General features: G+C 33.9%; 1 protein-coding gene across 1 annotated transcript in view; it reads right to left on the minus strand.

Annotated features, from left to right (window-relative positions):
* Positions 1-18,206, minus strand: part of SLC4A5 (solute carrier family 4 member 5) — a 121,845-nt gene that overhangs the window by 64,443 nt on the left and 39,196 nt on the right. The window contains exons 4-11 of the mRNA XM_053719377.1: positions 9,381-9,541; positions 8,985-9,140; positions 7,834-7,929; positions 7,286-7,341; positions 3,259-3,416; positions 2,935-3,022; positions 1,491-1,645; positions 987-1,127 (exon numbers count right to left, since the gene is read on the minus strand). Of these exons, the coding sequence (XP_053575352.1) occupies positions 987-1,127; positions 1,491-1,645; positions 2,935-3,022; positions 3,259-3,416; positions 7,286-7,341; positions 7,834-7,929; positions 8,985-9,140; positions 9,381-9,541 (1,011 nt within the window). The remainder of the gene's footprint in view (positions 1-986; positions 1,128-1,490; positions 1,646-2,934; positions 3,023-3,258; positions 3,417-7,285; positions 7,342-7,833; positions 7,930-8,984; positions 9,141-9,380; positions 9,542-18,206) is intronic.

The following is an 18,206-nucleotide window of genomic DNA, read 5'->3' on the forward strand; positions in this document are numbered from 1 at the left end:
TGTGAGGGGTTATATAGAGTTCTTGGGGTTTGGGAATCTTTGTCTCCTCCAAATGGTAGGGAAGGTAATTTCCATGAGTAATGGATTGTGGACTCACTACCTGTATGAAAGAAAAATTATTTATAATCAGACATCAACAAAACCATGGTCCTAGGTAACTAATAAACAAAAAAGGATTGGACATTTTTTAATGCTTCAATATAATCATCCCATAATGGGTTAAATTGTGGTCCTTAACAATTAGAGTGCCAGAGCTGCTTTTATTCCAAAGCAATATCTATTTGTCATATCAAAATGTAATATTTGGATGCAATACCCAGCCATGACAAATCCCATCTGTTGCTTTAATACAGTCTCTTATATGAAAAGTATTTTGCAAGCAAAGGATTCCCAAATGTCTGACTCATTCATACGTGTTCATTCATACAGCGTTTCATAAGAAATTGGTGTCCAGGCTTTTTGCAATCAGTTGAATCAATGCTGATTCACTAAAAGGAACAAAAGGAACACATAGGAAATACTATTGATACCCACTGGCTTTGTACTTTTTATCAAGCCAATTTGTGGGCATCATTTACTTGCTTTAAAGGGCCTTTATAAAATTGAAACTATTATAGGTTGATTAAACTTTAGGTTTGAGTACATAATATATGTTGTCACATCTTTTTTTGTTTTTATTTCATTTGGATTAGCTTTGTGATGATAAACGTCTATGGCACATAGTGTACACTTATATTTCCATATATATGTGGCATTATTTTAATTTGAGAAATTATATATATATATATATATATATATATATATATATATATATATATATATACACACATACATACATACAAGGGTAAGAGATAGGCTTAGCAGCCTGTATAAGTATCACCTATATTTTGCAACCTATATAAAAAGGTTAATTTTGTAGGCTGCAGTCTTTTTCTTTATAAAAGTTAAGTCCATATATTAAAGGGCTATATATATTTCCTGCTCACTTTCCAGTCCAAGAAAGTTCTTCTCCAACCTCATGGGAACATGGCATCTCCCCATCTTCACTACCTCCACCTCCGCTTCCTCCACCTCCTCCGGCTGATCCATTCATCTGGCCAGCTTCATTGACAGAAAACATGGATTTCCTGTAAGGAGCAAGGAAGAGGTGAAGCCTATGCATTTTCACAACTGAATACAAAACATCTTTCAGGTTATACACAATAACATTCCCAGTCAAACAATGGTTTGCTTCATCACTTCCCTCTTCAGGGTATCTTGTTTACCTAAACTGTTACTGACAATTAATGCCTAACAATAACATTACATTTTTATTAATTACAAAAGCCCAGCCCCCCAATAGATCTTTATTTAGTTGGAAAGAAAACATAGTTATTCACTAGAGCATTTATTTACAAGGTGTTCTTGTGGGGTAATTATTCTATGAAACCTGAAAGTGAATTGTTAACTTGAAAACTAGTGTAATATGTTGCACTTAGGAAATACTGTACCTCTGGTCGGCTGATGGGATCTTTTTAGGTGGCTCTATTCTTATTGTAGGATCCCATTCTCCTGGGGGTAGGACTATAACCTCATCCAGAAATTCATCTATTCCTGCGATGAGGTCTTCACGGTCTTTAGCTTTGTAGGCAACATCACTGAACAGCTAAGTGAAGAAGACATTTAGCACTGCTAGACACATGACAAGCCCTATTTTACATTAGTTATAGCAGTTTAAATTACTTTTTTTGCCTTTTATTACAAATCTTTCAAATTCTGTTAGAAGATTTGTGTCGTTTACTTATGTTTCCAAAATTGCGTCTTTGAAAAGTGGTTTAATAATAGGTTTTCTTGTGCAGTCAAACTGCTGCCAGCATAGTTGTAGGCCTTGTGCACTAGCACCTTCCATTGGAGCATGATCCATATACTGCTCATGCGCCTTTGATGGCACATACTATTATATAGATTAAAAACCTTATAACCATTCTGACCTTTTTGCGCACAAGTATATTATATATATAAGTCTGTGATTACTATTCTGAATAAAAATCTTAGGCATTTTTTTCAACTGGAATATAATTTACCATATCAGTGAGAGTAAACTATAATGAGGTTAAACTGGGTGATTCATATTTTGTACTTTATCCTAAACAGAAGAGAATATTATAAACTTTATTATAGTTTTTAGTAAATATAGCTGACACACTTTTATTTTTAAAGCAGGTTTTGCAATGTAATAATTACATACTGATACATGCTATGCATATATAATAGTGTATATCTCTCGTATGCATTTATTAGTCTACAGTAGTCTTCATGGAGGCTTCTTTGTGATAGCTGAGACTGCCCTTGAGATTCAAAAGGCTAGAACTATAATATCTTACTGATGAGGGATAATAAGGGACAGAGCTTTTGAATTACTGAAAATGTACGGTGCTGAGTGGCGTAGCTTTCCAGTGAGTATGAATGTTTTTAAATGAATTTCTATCAAGGGTTACATTTGTCATTAGTTTTTGTCTAAGGTCACATTTACTCACATGGATACTTGGTTATTAAAATTATGCAACTTTTCACTTACAGATGGGCACATAATGTAATTCTAACCTTGCCTCCAAAATATGCATATTAGTTTATAATTGTAATAATTCCTTACATTTAATATCTTACTCATTTTATCACAGAGTAAAAATTCCATTTATAACTGTGCTAATTGTTATCTTGTATTACTCACATCGTCCACCATCAGGGTTGCAATTGCTCTGCCAATCTCAGTGTAGGATTTTTTAGCAACTTTTCACTTACAGATGGGCACATAATGTAATTCTAACCTTGCCTCCAAAATATGCATATTAGTTTATAATTGTAATAATTCCTTACATTTAATATCTTACTCATTTTATCACAGAGTAAAAATTCCATTTATAACTGTGCTAATTGTTATCTTGTATTACTCACATCGTCCACCATCAGGGTTGCAATTGCTCTGCCAATCTCAGTGTAGGATTTAGCTTTTCCAATTGGGCCCAGTAAAATAAACAGGAACCTGGTAATTCAAAAAATAAATATCATATTGCAGCAATGTTCCCCTACCTCTGTGACATTAATACATTACTCTGTGTATTATAGTCATTTTATATAGGTAACACAGTCACATTGTACAAAAGTATATATATATATATAATGCTGGCCTTTATGACACCATATACGCCTTGCAATTGTACAATATATTGTTAAAAGGCTCACACTGTAAGGGTGTGTGCTGTGTATTGTTGAACATACCTTGTGGGCACAGGAACTTCCGTAACACCACCCAGCATAAGAGACTGGACCAGCCGAACGAATGCTACAAAAGGTTTTTCTAAAAAATCCACTTCTCCTACCAAAACATTGGAGGCCTCAGCATCTCTGGGAATCTTCTTAATGAACTTATTTTTTAGCTGAGAAAACAAGAATTTCTTTCATTTCTTATCAAAGATCTAGACAGATAGTTATCTATAATATTAAGCTACTGTTGTTTTCTATTGAAAAAAAGTCATAATAGTTCAATTCCAATAACTTTGGTGGGCGAGTACAATCCATTAGAAAAAATTAAAGTCAATGGGGATTTATAAAGTAAGTATTATTGTGACAAAAAAAATCATAGATTATTGAAGTACTGCAGGATATCAACACCTGTCTTTAAAGGGACTTTTACATTTTCTCCCCTTTAATGTGTTCCCAATGGTCCATTTTACCTGCTGTATTGTATTTAACTATTTGCAAACCACTCATTTACCTTTTATTGTTATTTGAAATAGCTAATTTTGTCTTTTCTATCCCCACTCTTATTGAAAATATGAGTAACAAATGTTTTATCTGTAGAAAAGCTATGTAAATAGGGGACAATAGCACTGATTAATCTCCCAGTGAGTATGAGGGAGACATATATTTTGTATGTGAAATAGCTGGTTGTGGCTATTCAAACTTAGCATTTCAGTACCTAACATAGATGATATTAGCAAGCCTGCTTAACTTGGAAGTTCAGCCCATACTATGGGTATGTCCTAGGTGATGCTTTTAATGAAAGAAAAAAAGCTATTCAGACATATACAGTATAGGAAGGAAAAATGTCCCATACATGGAATACTCTGCAGTAAGTATAAGAAGTAATTTATAAATGTAAATGGCACAGTTGTCTTTCAACTGCCTACAGAAAATATGCTACCAAGAATTACGGATATATAAAAATTGGCTTCATACACTCTCTCAATATAAATGTTCTCAGCCAATTAGGCCCCAATATAGATGAACCTTAGGGTGCACATGTAAACGCCTCTTAATCATGTTATGAGAACCAGTGGTGGAGCCTACATGCAGCATAACAAATTTCTCTTGCATGTCCCTTTTTAACTTAAACATACACATTTTTAATAATTGAAGGGAATCTATAAACAATAAATTAAGAAAATGTATTCTTTGATAAAAATAGAGAAGATAAATAAACACATACCATGCAAACATAAAAGTGAAACAAATAAACCTCTAACAATGTAGTTCAGAAATGAGCAATAAAGAAATAAGAAAGAAAATAAAAATGCAATATATTAGATAGAAAATATAAAACAGTATGGTGTGGATAGCCACTGCCGTAGTCCATAACAACATTATTTATACTTACCTGATACATTAATTTATATCATGGTGGTTTGAGTCCATGATCCATTACTCCTGGGAATTACTCTTCCCTGCCACTAGGAGGAGACAAAGATTCCCAAACCCCAAGAGCTCTATAAAATCCCTCCTACCTCTCTGGCACCTCAGTCTAACGTATAGCCAAGCAAAAGATGTAGGAAAAGAAATAAGAAAGCATGTCTATGTAAGTCATTTTGCTTATTTTTGAAAATTATTTTAAAATACTTGCCAGCAATTTTTAAACAATTTTTTCTTAATTAGCCCTTTTAGAATATGCACAGATCTCAACATGTTATATGGCACTTTAAGAAACATTTTTTTCACTGTAAAACTAAATCCACAAACCCAAAAGAACCAAAAAAGGGCATAACCATACAATGAAATATAACCAACAGGCAAATAATCATCCTGAGACAACTGCTTAAAGCATGTCCTACCAAATGCTGCCTCAAAGGAAGCAAAAAACATTGAAATGGTAGAATTTAGTAAAAGTATATAAAGACGACCAAATAGTTGCCTTGCAAAGTTGAAGCCTCATTCCTAAAAGACTAATAAATGGCAATTGAACTAGTAGAATTAGCACTAATCCATTATGGTGGAGGCTACCCTGCCTCCAAAAAAAGCCTTATAGATCAGAAGTCTCAAACAAAAAGATAAATAAATTGCAGAAGCTTCCTGATCTTTCCTGGAACCAGAAAAGAGCACAAATAAACTAGAAGTTTTTCTGAACATTATAGTAGCATTAACAGAATACTTTAATGCTCTAACAACAATTAAGTTATGCAACAGAATTTAGGGATTGGACACAAAGAAGGAACACCAAGTTTCCATCTGATACAGCCAGAAGATACAACTTTAGGCAATAAAACAAAATAAGTCCTAAAAACTGCCTTATCCTTAAAAAAAATAAGATAAGAAAGATCACATTAAAGAGCAGATAACTCAGAAACAAACCTTATGACTCGAAGTAGAAATTTGGTTTAATAACAGGCTTAACTCTAGCCAAAGCCTGAACATAACTATGAATATCTGAAAGATTATAAATCGTCCAGAGTAAAACACCTGAAAGAGCTGAAATCTGACCCTTCAAAAGAACTGGTGGATAAACCCTTTTCAAAACCATACTAAAAAAAAGCTGCAAAATCCTAGGAACTCTAAAAGAATGCAAGGAAAAAAAAACATGATTTTTACCCTAGAAAATAAAAGCCCTCCAAAACTTATAATACAAATTCCTGGATACAGGCTCCCAAACCTGTATCAGAGTCCTAATAACAGAATAATAGAACTATATCTGCTTAAAAACTATTTGTTTAATCTTCATGCCATCATAAAATATCATCCAGAAAAGGAAACACTGCAATACCCTGAGTTCTGATTGAGTACAAAAAAGGGTACCCTGGACCTTGGAAAATATTTTAGAAAAATACTTATAGAGTGTCAAATATAAAATTAAAAAATAAAGTACTTACCAATAGGCACTCTACTACTAGAGGAAACCAATAGGAAGCCAAAATCAGAGCAGAAACATAACAGCAGAGGATCTGGAATGAGTATATCGACGAGCCAACCAAAGGAGGCAAAGGACAAGTCTTTGCAACATTTGTGGAAAAGCTTGTTACTAAATCCCATTAGGTGAAATATATGCCACTACCTATACTCCAGATACCTCCATTTAACAATCACTGTAATGTAATCTGAGGGAAAATTGGCCTCAACTTGATATGAAAACCCCTCTCACTGAAGAATCAAATGCACATCTTCCTTCTTCAACCTCCTCCAGGGGAGGTAAAGACAAGACTGAGGTGCCAGTGAGGTTGGAGGGGTTTTATAGAGTCCTTGGGGTTTGGGAATCTTCATCTGGCAGGGAAGAGTAATTCCCAGGAGTAATGGATTGTGGACTCTCACCACCTGTATAAAATAAATAAGGTGAGCTGGTGCTTCTCACAAAGTATAGCAATGTAAAAGCAGACCATAAGAAACTATTTAATATGATAAGGTTGTACACATACATAACTAGCGATTCTCTTAGTAAAATAGGAATGAATGGCTATTTTGTATCTTTTTTTCTATTGAATTACACAAAATAAATTCCAACAATACATATCCACAGAGGCATTATCACTCTTTTCAGTTGAGTATCTTGCAACTTATTTCCAAGTGACCATAATAAACTGTCTGAGACCTAGAAGTCTGTGTCTAAAATAAGTAAGAGAACTATCTGAGAAATTCACAAGCCGGCTACAGTGCAAAGGAACACAACCTCCAGCTATATAGCCTACTGGAGAGTAGTGTCAAAAGCAGGCAGAGAGAGTCCCTAAATTTGAAAGATGAAAGGCACAGGCCAATATGATTATGTACCCATTTGAAATAACCTTATATTCCACATCATCTGAGATGGAAGACTGCCAGAGTAGAGGCAGGAATATATCAAGCGTTGCAATGTTAGCTGGATGGTTGTCTTACTGTATTATATGGTTTCATGACTCATCAGCTACATGTTTGCTAATAAAATTAATGCTTTTTTTTAGCTATTTAAATAGGCACAGGTATAACCTCTAGATAGTTAAATAGTAAAATAATACTAAATAGGAATGTCTTGCAAATTTGTATGAGGGGAAAATGTATAACACACTACCTGGTCTGAACTTGGAGCATCACTAATGTCATTCATGCTCCTGCTTTGTGCATGACCTGCAAAAATAAAAATATGCCTTTAAAAGGGACGTTAAACTCAAAATTAAACTTTTATTATTTTGATAAAGAAAGCAATTTAAAAAAAAAAAAACAAAAAAAAAAAACTTTCCAATATATTTCTGTTATCAAATGTTCTTTTGGCATACTTAGATAGGTACAGGAACATGCAAGTGTTCTGAGCACCATATGGCAGAAGTTTTTCATCAATGTTTGTAACATGGCAGTAAACTATGTTTCCATCTGCTGCTCAAAATGTTAAACATTCTGACAAACACTGCAGGCCATATAGTGCTCTAGAGACATTCTCACTCCTGAGCCTACCTAGGTATGCTTTTTAACAAAGCAAACAAAAAAAGTTGATAAAACAAGCGAATTGGAACATTTTATGTCCCTTTAATGGACCATCAAGTGAAAAGATAACCTATTTCTATATAGAAAACTTGATCTTATACATTACTGATATCTGGATTAATTAGAAAATAGACCCACGTAGTCGTCCATAAGCTGAGTTTTGCCTCATTCTCAGGTCTTCTGTTGAGCGGTGTAAATGGGGACCAACTGGAGTGCTTGGGACAGGAATACGATCTAAAAGAATATAGAATATACCTATATCACAGATATGTATAATGTCATTTGTTAAAGATCCCTTCTCCTGTAAACTTTTAATCTACTACCAATAAAGCAGTATTTCTACTGTATTGCTTCTAAAACGTTTACATGCAATATTTTATTCTTGTTTTATTCTTTTTCAATATGCTGTATTTACTGCGCCCTGAATCATATTAAATTCATTAACTTATTTAATGTTTTTCAAAAATCTTTTTTCACACCAGCTATAGCATAGACACCTGAATTCAAACTACATTTCCATGACAAACCATCTTCATTATAATTTAAAATGGAACATATTTAAGCTTCCATAAAGCTTTTAGAGAGTGGCCTATATTTCCGTCTTGCTGTTATTATCATGTTATTCATTTTCCTACATAACAAAAATATTTTGTAATCAGTATTCCAATCTCAACAGATGACTGGATATGTTAACACCTTAAAGGAACATGAAACCCAAAATATTTCTTTCTTGATTCAGACAGAGCATGCGATTTTAAACAACTTTCAGATTTACTTCTATTATAAATGTTATCTTACCAACACCTTTTTCAATCAATAAAAAAGGTAACTGATCTCATTTTTAATTAACACTTTTAATATTATTATTTTTCTTCTTTGTTGTATCAAAAAGTGGGCTATTTAATATATGTTACAGTTATGAAAAACACGGTTTAATAAAATAAACATTTTTTCTGTTCTTATGCAAGTGCCCACAAATAGAGCTGTAGAATACAAATATGCCTCTTACAGCTTATATCCCCACTGGACCAGAAGTGCACTTCCAGCTTCACCTTAAACTTTTACATGCAAAAAAAAAAAAAAAAAATGACTGCAACAGCTTAGAAAAAAATCAGACCACAACTTAGAATTAACAATATTTTTTTAAAAAAAGGTTAAAAATCTATATTAAGAGAATTGTAGCTGCAGTATTTTTAATGAATTATTTGCTACTCACTTCAACTACCCTATGATACATTCATACACACAACTGTAGTTTCATCATTTGTACAAAGGCCTCAGTGACTCACTAGTGTTGGAGGACACAGATTTCCCGATATCTGCCAGAGACCTATGAATAGCCTTCTTGGTTTGATGCCTGTGTTTTCTTAGTAAGACAAAGCTGACTTTTTCCCTGAGTTCAGGCTTCAGAGATCCTTCTTCAACCTGCTTTTCAATGATGTCATCTATAGAACGTAATTTGTCATTATTCTAGTACATAGAAAAAGCATCGCTCATTGGGCCATTCTGATTTTGTACTACTTTTTTTTTTTTCTAATGTTTTGGTCAAATTATTTAAAATTAAGACTTTATCCAGGAAAATGTTGATAAAAATACTTTTTAATATTTATTTGATATCATTAAATTCATTTCTCAGTTTTGTTACCCTGGGGATGTCACAGTAAAACTACATGAGTAATTCATACCTACAATTTGTGGCAGTGAATAACCATCTAAATCTAGTATCACTGTTCCAGTCTGTAGACAGGTCCTCAATTCAAACAGGCTGTGCAGAGACAGTGTAGACACATGAGGTTTACTCCACCTCTCTCCTCCTTCCTCCACTTTTTCCTCAAACTTTAGCCACCTGCATAAGTTACAAAGGACAATAATGAATGCATTGTTTTTTTATGACCATAGAGAATTCAAAATGAAAAAGTAATATCAAATAAAGTTAATTTACATAATTTGGATTACTGAGTTGTTCCTTTAAAGGGACAGTAAACACACTGAGTTTTGCATATAAAAGCCCTGATTACAAGTAGAGCGCTATTGATAGTACAGGGTTTACTACAAATATCGCAGGCCAACGCTATGAATATTGCACAATCTGGTATTACAAGTGAATGGTTATAAAGAATTTCCAGAGAATGTTTAGCGCGTATATTACTCTCTAAGGTTACAGTTCATACCTTAAACAGATAGAGGGGTCACAGGGGCCTCCTACATTCCAGCCCATATCTGCTGCTCCTTCACTCCAAGTTCACTGACAAAGCCCCACAGGGAACACCCGACCCCGCAAGCTCTGCAAATGCAGCAACTCCAATTCTGCTTAACAACTGTCAGCTGCCGACGTTTGCACTGATTCTAATGCTTTCTAAATAAAGGATTGATTTGAATCTGCTATGTTCTCCCGTATAGCCGTTTTGTGTGCTGCGCTATGGCCTTATGATCCTAGGATATGAAGCAGGATTGGAGTCGCTGGAGTTGCAATGTTTAGCACAGCCAAAAATCTTTTTAGCGCACTCCATTCCGTCTATGGATAGTGCGGCAGCATTAAAAACATCGCACAAATTATACGTTGTGAGTTAAGTTCGGTGTGTCTCTCGAGCGCAACGCATGACAGTGCTAAAAAAGTTAGTGTAAAATATTACACTCATATTTATACTGATTTAAAATAACCTTTTTCAACATATGTTTCAGCTATCAACTTTGAAAATATTACCTCCTAGAATATTTAGTTTTTTTGAGGAATGTTTAATGCTAAATAATCTGATCATCACAATATTATGGGATTACTGCACAATAAGACAAAAATATAATGTTGAACTTTCTGTGACAAAAAAAGGAAAACAATTAATTTCTGCAAACTGCAGAGTGTATAAAAAAATATTAATTTTTCCTGTTTTTGCTGTAAAATATATCTGAAAACTATGGGCTAGATTACAAGTGCGGTGCAACTGATTTTGTGCTAACTCAATTGCGATTTCGCAATCCATTTTTCTCCCCCTGATATTACAAAACGAGAGAAACCGTGATTGCACTAGAGCAATAGCCTTTTCCACTTCAATACTTACCGCGATCTAAGAGCTCTGGTAAACTGTTTTACAAAAATAAAAAGTTGCACAAAACACAACAAAAATACATTATAAAGTACACTTACACCCATAATCTATACTATTAACCCCTAAACCGCCATACCCCCACATTGCAAACTAACTAAATAAACTATTAACCCCTAAGCTTTTTCCTTTCATCCTATTGACTGATTTGAATTTGAAGATTCAAATCAGCCAATAGGAATGCAAGGGTACCCCTATATAAAAGGGGTACCTTGCATTCAATCTTCAGTGTGCGGCTGGAGACCTCCCCGCGGACACCGGGAGGAAGACAGAAGATGGTCCGCTGCTGCTGATGGAAGAAGATGAAGATGGATGAAGATGGAGCGGCGCCCATCATCATTGGTGAGTACCAATTTTGGGGTTAGACTTAGGTGTTTTTTTATTTTTGGGGTGTTTTTTTTAATCTAATTTTTTAATTTTTTTAAAGTAAAAAAGTTGTTTTTTTTAGGGTAAGCTTAAGTTTAAATTTAATTTTACAGGTAAGTTTTTATTTAAAGGTAGTTAGAATATTTTAAAATTAATTTATGGGTATTTTAATTGGGATTAACTTAGGGGTTTAGATGTTAATTACTTTGCATTGTGGGGGGATGATGGTTTAGGGGTTAATAGTTTAGTTAGTTTGTGTTGTCCGGGGATGCTGATTTAGGGGTTAATAGTTTTATTTAGAGTTGGTGATGTGGGGGATGGCGGTTTAGGGGTTAATAGTTTATTTAGATAATTTGCAATGTGGGAGGATGGTGGATTAGGGGGTATTAGATTAGGGGGTATTAGACTAGGGGCCAATGGTGGGGTCTTAGTTTTTTTTTTTTTTTTTAAATTGTCGTTTTCGCGAGTAGGGTGTTAGGATTTTTTTCCACTTTTTTTCTCCATTGATTTCTATGGGGGAAAACATGCACGCACACAAGAAAACACCGCTATCGATTTTTGCGCTTCTAGGGCTGCCACTAGCGCAAAAAAAGGTAGTATTGATTTATTGTAGTATTTTGCTTTTACAAAAGAACTTATAGAACATATAGTCAATTTATATAAAAAAGCTGAATATAGTTTACAAAATTGGAAGGTTATATAAAAATGTCATTATAGTGCTTTAAATGTGACAGAACCGTGTTTAAATCTGACAGATGCAAACATGAACATCAGAATTTGGGTGATCACATTCATTTTATAATATAATTTTACAAATTTATAATATGATCTGGAGAAGAGGTTTCAAACAGTGTGTCACACTATCTTTTATAATGTAACTTATTGGGTCTACACTCCCTCCATAGTGGTTGAATTACCTCTCTAATACTTAAAGGGACACTGAACCCAAAATTTTTCTTTTGTGATTCAGATAGAGCATGCAATTTTAAGCAACTTTCTAATTTACTCCAATTATCAATTTTTCTTCGTTCTCTTGCTATCTTTATTTGAAAAAGACGACATCTAAGCTAAGGAGCCAGCCAATTTTTGTTTCAGTACACTGGACAGCACTTGTTTATTGATGGGTAAATTTATCCACCAATCAGCAAGAACAACCTAGTTTGTTCACCAAAAATGGGCCGGCATCTAAACTTACATTCTTTCTTTTCAAATAAAGATACCAAGAGAATGAAGAAAAATTGATAATAGGAATAAATTAGAAAGTTGCTTAAAATTGCATGCTCTATCTGAATCACGAAAGAAAACATTTGCGTTGAGTGGTCCCTTTAAAAAGACAATTAACACCTTTTAATTACAAGACATTTTGTTGTACTTCTATAGAATAATGAATCAAACTTTTATAAAACAACATACAAGGACCTCAATTTCACTGCTCCCCCTATATCTCAGACCTTGACTCCAGATACTCTCCCTCCCATCCCCTTCACTCTGCTCGTGACCTCCTACTCTCCTCCTCTCGTTACGTCCTCACACTAAACTTTCGTAACCTTATTTCCTCTTCTCCTTTTTTTCATCCAATTGAGCCCACATAGCCTGTAAGTCAATGAGCCCAGCTGTTCTGTTGGTCACCTTCATGAGAGCTGATTTACAACACGCCCTCTACACATTTGTCTCCCATTGATGCCCCCTTTGCATGCTATACCTATGTCTATAGTGCTGCAAAAACTGTTTCCACTCTACATATACTGTAACTGATATTAATAACATTTTTTTTGCTGTAATTGTTTTCAGCAGCCAAGCCCCACCTACCACTTGCTTTATTTAGAGGAGCCAATCTGGGCTTAAGTCAGCAGACAACAAGGATAGTCAGGAAAAAATATGTAGAATATACAGACCAACTCAACTGCTTTATACAATTTAAAGAGACATAAAACCCATTTTTTCTTTCTTTCATGATTCAGATACAGCTTGTGATTTCTAAAAACTTTCCAATTTACATCTATTAACTAATTTTTGTTGTTCTCCTGGCATCCTTTGTGGAAAAGAATACCTAGGTAGAATCGGGAGCTGCTGATTGGTGGCACATATATGCCTCATGGTATTGGCTACTAGTAGTGAATTGCTGCTTCTTCAACAAAGGATACAAAGAGAGTGAGGCAAATTAGATAATAGAAGTAAATTGAAAAGTTGTTTAAAATCACAAGCTCTATTTGAACATTGAAAACAAACATTTGGGTTTCCCCTTTAACCAACCTTAATTCCATCACATGGAATTACTTAATTTAGTGACAGCAAGGCTAGTCGTGGTCATTATTTTAGTATAAAATCCATTGTTTTGCAGTTGTTATCTGATAAATCCAATTAGAGAATGATATGTAGTAGAGTTAGCCTTAAAAAGTCAGCAGGGTGCATTTCAAATTATAAAAATTATAAAATCCACACTTTTCAGAGGTAAATTACACTAACAAGGGTAAAATAAATCATGAAAGCATATTGCAAAGTTGTTTTACTATGTATGACTAAACATTATATTTTAAAATCTCATAATGTTTACTGCCCCTTTAAGTATGGTGAAATTGACACAATCCTGCATCATCCTACACAGTGATTGGTTAGCTAAAAGCACAAGTTCATTAACATCCATCTCACAGTGGTTATAGGAAAGAATAAAAAGAACAAAGATTCTATCAGACTTTCCAAGAGCTGTTCCTGATCTGCAAAGATGTGTAAACTGCGCTAATAAAACCACAGTGACAGCATCTATTAAATAACATTTAGTAAGTGAGGCCTAGATTTTCTCTCACGTATGATGTTCTTTATGTTCAGCCATGGGATATTACACTTTTTTGTGCTTTATTCCAAAATCTTTGGACATAACAGTTTTTCTATGATGTATGACAATACACATATTTCTATGATGCATGACAAATATTAAGTAAAAACTGTATCAATTTAAAGGAACATAAAACCCCATTTTTTTTCTTTTATGATTCTGATAGAGAATGCAACAACTTTCTAATTTGCTTCTATTATCAAATTTTCTTCATTCTCTTTGGACTTAAGCTCAGGAGTGTGCACGTGTCTGGAGCACTATACGGCAGCAGTTTTGCAGGAATGCTATCCATTTGCAAAAACACTAGATGGAAGCACTATTTCCTGTCATGTACTGCTCCAGACTCCTACCTATGTATTTCTTCAACAAAGAATATCATGGGAACGAAGAAAATTTGACAATAGAAGTTTATTGGAAACTTAGTTTAAAATTGTATGCTCTATCTATCTATCTATCTATCTATCTATCTATCTATCTATGTTTGGGTTTCATATCCCTTTAAGGTAAAACTAACAGGAAGCGCATGATTCTGTGCATCTGGGTCCTTGCTCACTGGCTGATAAGGATAACTCCCACGTTAAAAAAGTTGGTTTATTCAGCAAAGAAACATCCATAAAAAACACTGTAATATATTTTGAAACATTCTTTATAGATGGAACTAAAAAAAAAATAAGTATCATGTCCCATTAAACATATGGATTTAGATACCCGGGCAGAAAAAAAATGTATTAATTCACATGATAGACACTTTACAAATATGTTTAAATTCTGGGTAAAAGTATTTTTCACGAGCAAAGAAAAAAACGCTATAAAAACTGGCAATGATTTAGCGATAAAAGTTATGGGTTATCTATAATTCCAAACCAGTTGCTTAGCGCTGCGGAATCTGTTGGCGCTCTACAAATAACCGATAATAATAATAATAATAATACATCCAAAAGCATTCTTACAGAATCTGTAGAAACAAAAACAATAAGGGAACTCATCAATATGTAATTGGGGCCATCATTTTCTAACCTAGACTTCCTTTTCTGCAAAGGCCAATTAGGAACACTTATAAATGGGTCACAGGAGCTTGCAACCAATGACTGATGGGTATATTGCAGTGTGGAGTCTGCACTTCCACATGTCAGGAATTAGAAAGCCCACAATTTTAAAAAGTAAGTTACAGCAAAAGGAAACAAAATAAATGATGAAAGTATATTGCAAACATTATCAATCATTTTGTAGTGCAATCTTAAAGTGTTTTATGACCTTTTAATTAAAGGGACATTAAGCCCAATTTTTTTCTTTCTTGATTCCGACACAGCATGCAATTTTAAACAACTTTCCACTTTACTTCTATTATCTAATTTGCTTCCTTCTCTTGTTATCCTTTGCTGGAAGGTATATCCAGGAAAGCTCAGGAGCAGCAATGAACCTACGTTCTAGCTGCTGATTGGTGGCTGCATATATAAATATACTGTATATACCGATTGTCATTGGCTTAGTTAGAAACCGTTAGTGCAACGGTGCTCCTTCAACAAATGATACCAAGAGAATGGTGCAAATTTGATAATAAAAGTAAACTGGAAAGTCATTTTAAATTGTATGTTCTACCTAAATCATGAAAGAAAATGTCCCTTTAATACAACATTTTAGGTACACAGAAAGATAGCGGGGTTCACATTACAGCTCATAAAATAATAACTGTTATTAAAGTTTTTAGTTTTAATGCACGTGAACCAATACGATTAAAACCTAAAGATTAAGTTGATAATGACCTAAAAAATGATATACATGTGAAGCAATGATTAAATTAGATTCTGAAACTAATAAAGCTATTTTTCTGCACAACTCTTCCAAGGAACACACTTGTATCACAGGAACACAAATAAAACAACAAATACATTTTAAAATAGTCCGTTTTAGATGCAACAAAAATACTTTAATTTCCCTTTAATTATACAGATGGAAAAAACCCAAATATGTTTCATTTCTCTAGCACATTACAGACTCCTGACCTATATAGCATTCCCCATTTGAGAGCAAATGTGTGCAAGTGTATGACTGAGTATTCCTGAATTCTCCTTAAAATGTTAATCCAGGCCAATTTTTCCCCCTCTTTACCAATTGATTACAAGTTGCATGACTTGTATTATGGATTATGGCGCACAACAAGGAAAGTGTTTTGAAAGGATTCTCTTAAGAGTTGCATTTTCTCAGAAAACTGTGACATTTAAGCAGATATACAATGGAAAAGGCATTGTAATCCTAATCCTTATAAACCGTTCACTCCTGCGCTCACTCTCCCTCAAGACTTACTACCCTGTTCTGCTTTGTACAGTGAGAGGGAGAAATTCCAGTTAAAGGGACATTAAAATCAAAAATAAAACTCAGAAGTAAATTGAAAAGTCTTTAAAAATGGCATGCTCTATTATCAAATATTAATATATGTTGTGGAAAAGCATACACTGGGAGCTAGCTGTTGACTGGAGGCTGCTCACATATCTAGTCTAGTCTCTAGTCATAGACTCACCAGATGTGTTTAGCTTGTTCCCATTAGTGCATTGCTGCTTTGATGCTGACTTTGGGCCAGATTACAAGTGGAGGGTAAATTAACACTCCTGCTTCAGCGTTGATTGCGCTAGAATTAAGATTTTTTTGCATTTGTCGAGAGCGCTCATATTATGAGTTGAAAGTAACTGTTTTCGCTCACAGGCTAGCACACCGAGCACAAAAATCCAAATGTAGAATAATGTGTGAGCGTTCACGTATTCACCCATCTAAGTCAAAGTAGAAAAAAGTGGGGAAAAACAACCACTCTCACGCAAACCCCTATTGCATATTCTCATTTGTGCTAACCCGAAATGGAAATATGAATATTTCATATTACAATGTTCTTTACATAACAGAATATGTTCTATTTATTCATAAATGCATATTTTTACATATGTCGGATGATATTTTGTTATATATCTATACCTATATATATATACATGATTATATATAGGTATAGATCTAAATACCTATTCTGCTATATGCAGAACATTGGAATGTGAAATAGTTACACTAAATACATAGTTAAAGCCTTTATTAAAAAAAATGTTTGCACAAATATATGATTTTACATGTTTTCATCTACATAAAAGCAAAGGGATCCATTGGTGTTATTTATATATGTTTATATACTGTATGTATACATATGTATTTATGTGTTTATATGTGTAAATATGTCTGTAAATACATATATATATATATATATATATATATATATAGATACATATAAATACATATATAGATATATATATACAGTAAAAACATACATATACATCTTTAGACATGTATATGTATGTAACTCAATGTTAAAGCCCTGTGCCTGCCTTTTTTCCCCTAACACCGGGGACCTCATGCCTTTGAGTCTTTTGTTTAAAATATTTTTTTTAAATCATTTGTATTAGATAATGTCATTATGAGTGTAACTGTACTATGTAATGTATTTTTCATGTGTTTTGTGACACTTTTATGTTTTCGCGAAACACTTAACCAGAGCCCTTAAAGGGACAATAAACCCACATTTTTTCTTTCATGATTCAGATGGAGAATACCATTTTAAACAACTTTCTAATTTACTTCTATTATCTAATTTGCTTCATTCTCTTGATATTATTTCCTGAAAAGCATATCTAGATAGGCTCAGTAGCTTCTGATTGGTGGCTGCACATAGATGCCTCATGTGATTGGCTCACCCATGTGTATTGCTATTTATTTAACAAAAGATATCTAAAGAATGAAGCAAATTAGATAACAGAAGTAAATATGAATGTTGTTTAAAATTGTATTTTCTATCTGAATCATGAAAGAAAATGTTTGGGTTTAATGTCCCTTTAAGTTGCGGTAATCATTCTAGAGTAAATTGTGATTATGCTCACATGGTAGCATTTAGTTTCAACTCGTAATACGAGTGGTAAGCCTGATGAGCGCAAACCCTCGCGATATATCCTTTATTGCTAGGGCGCAAACGTTTGAGCTCCAATCCTAATCTTGCATTTTATGTTTTAACTCCTTTTACATGGGTTAAGCACACAGGGGTTGATCACAATCTATTATATGAAAACTGTTATCATGTCAATCGCTGCAGATGTGCCCTCTTTCATCGTCACGTGAAAACTTGGGAACCTGTCCGCCAACCTTCTCAGCAAAGGTCAACAGATGCTATACATCAGCTACCC

Source organism: Bombina bombina, chromosome 6 (genome assembly GCF_027579735.1).
Source record: "Bombina bombina isolate aBomBom1 chromosome 6, aBomBom1.pri, whole genome shotgun sequence".
NCBI classification, from domain to species: domain Eukaryota; kingdom Metazoa; phylum Chordata; class Amphibia; order Anura; family Bombinatoridae; genus Bombina; species Bombina bombina.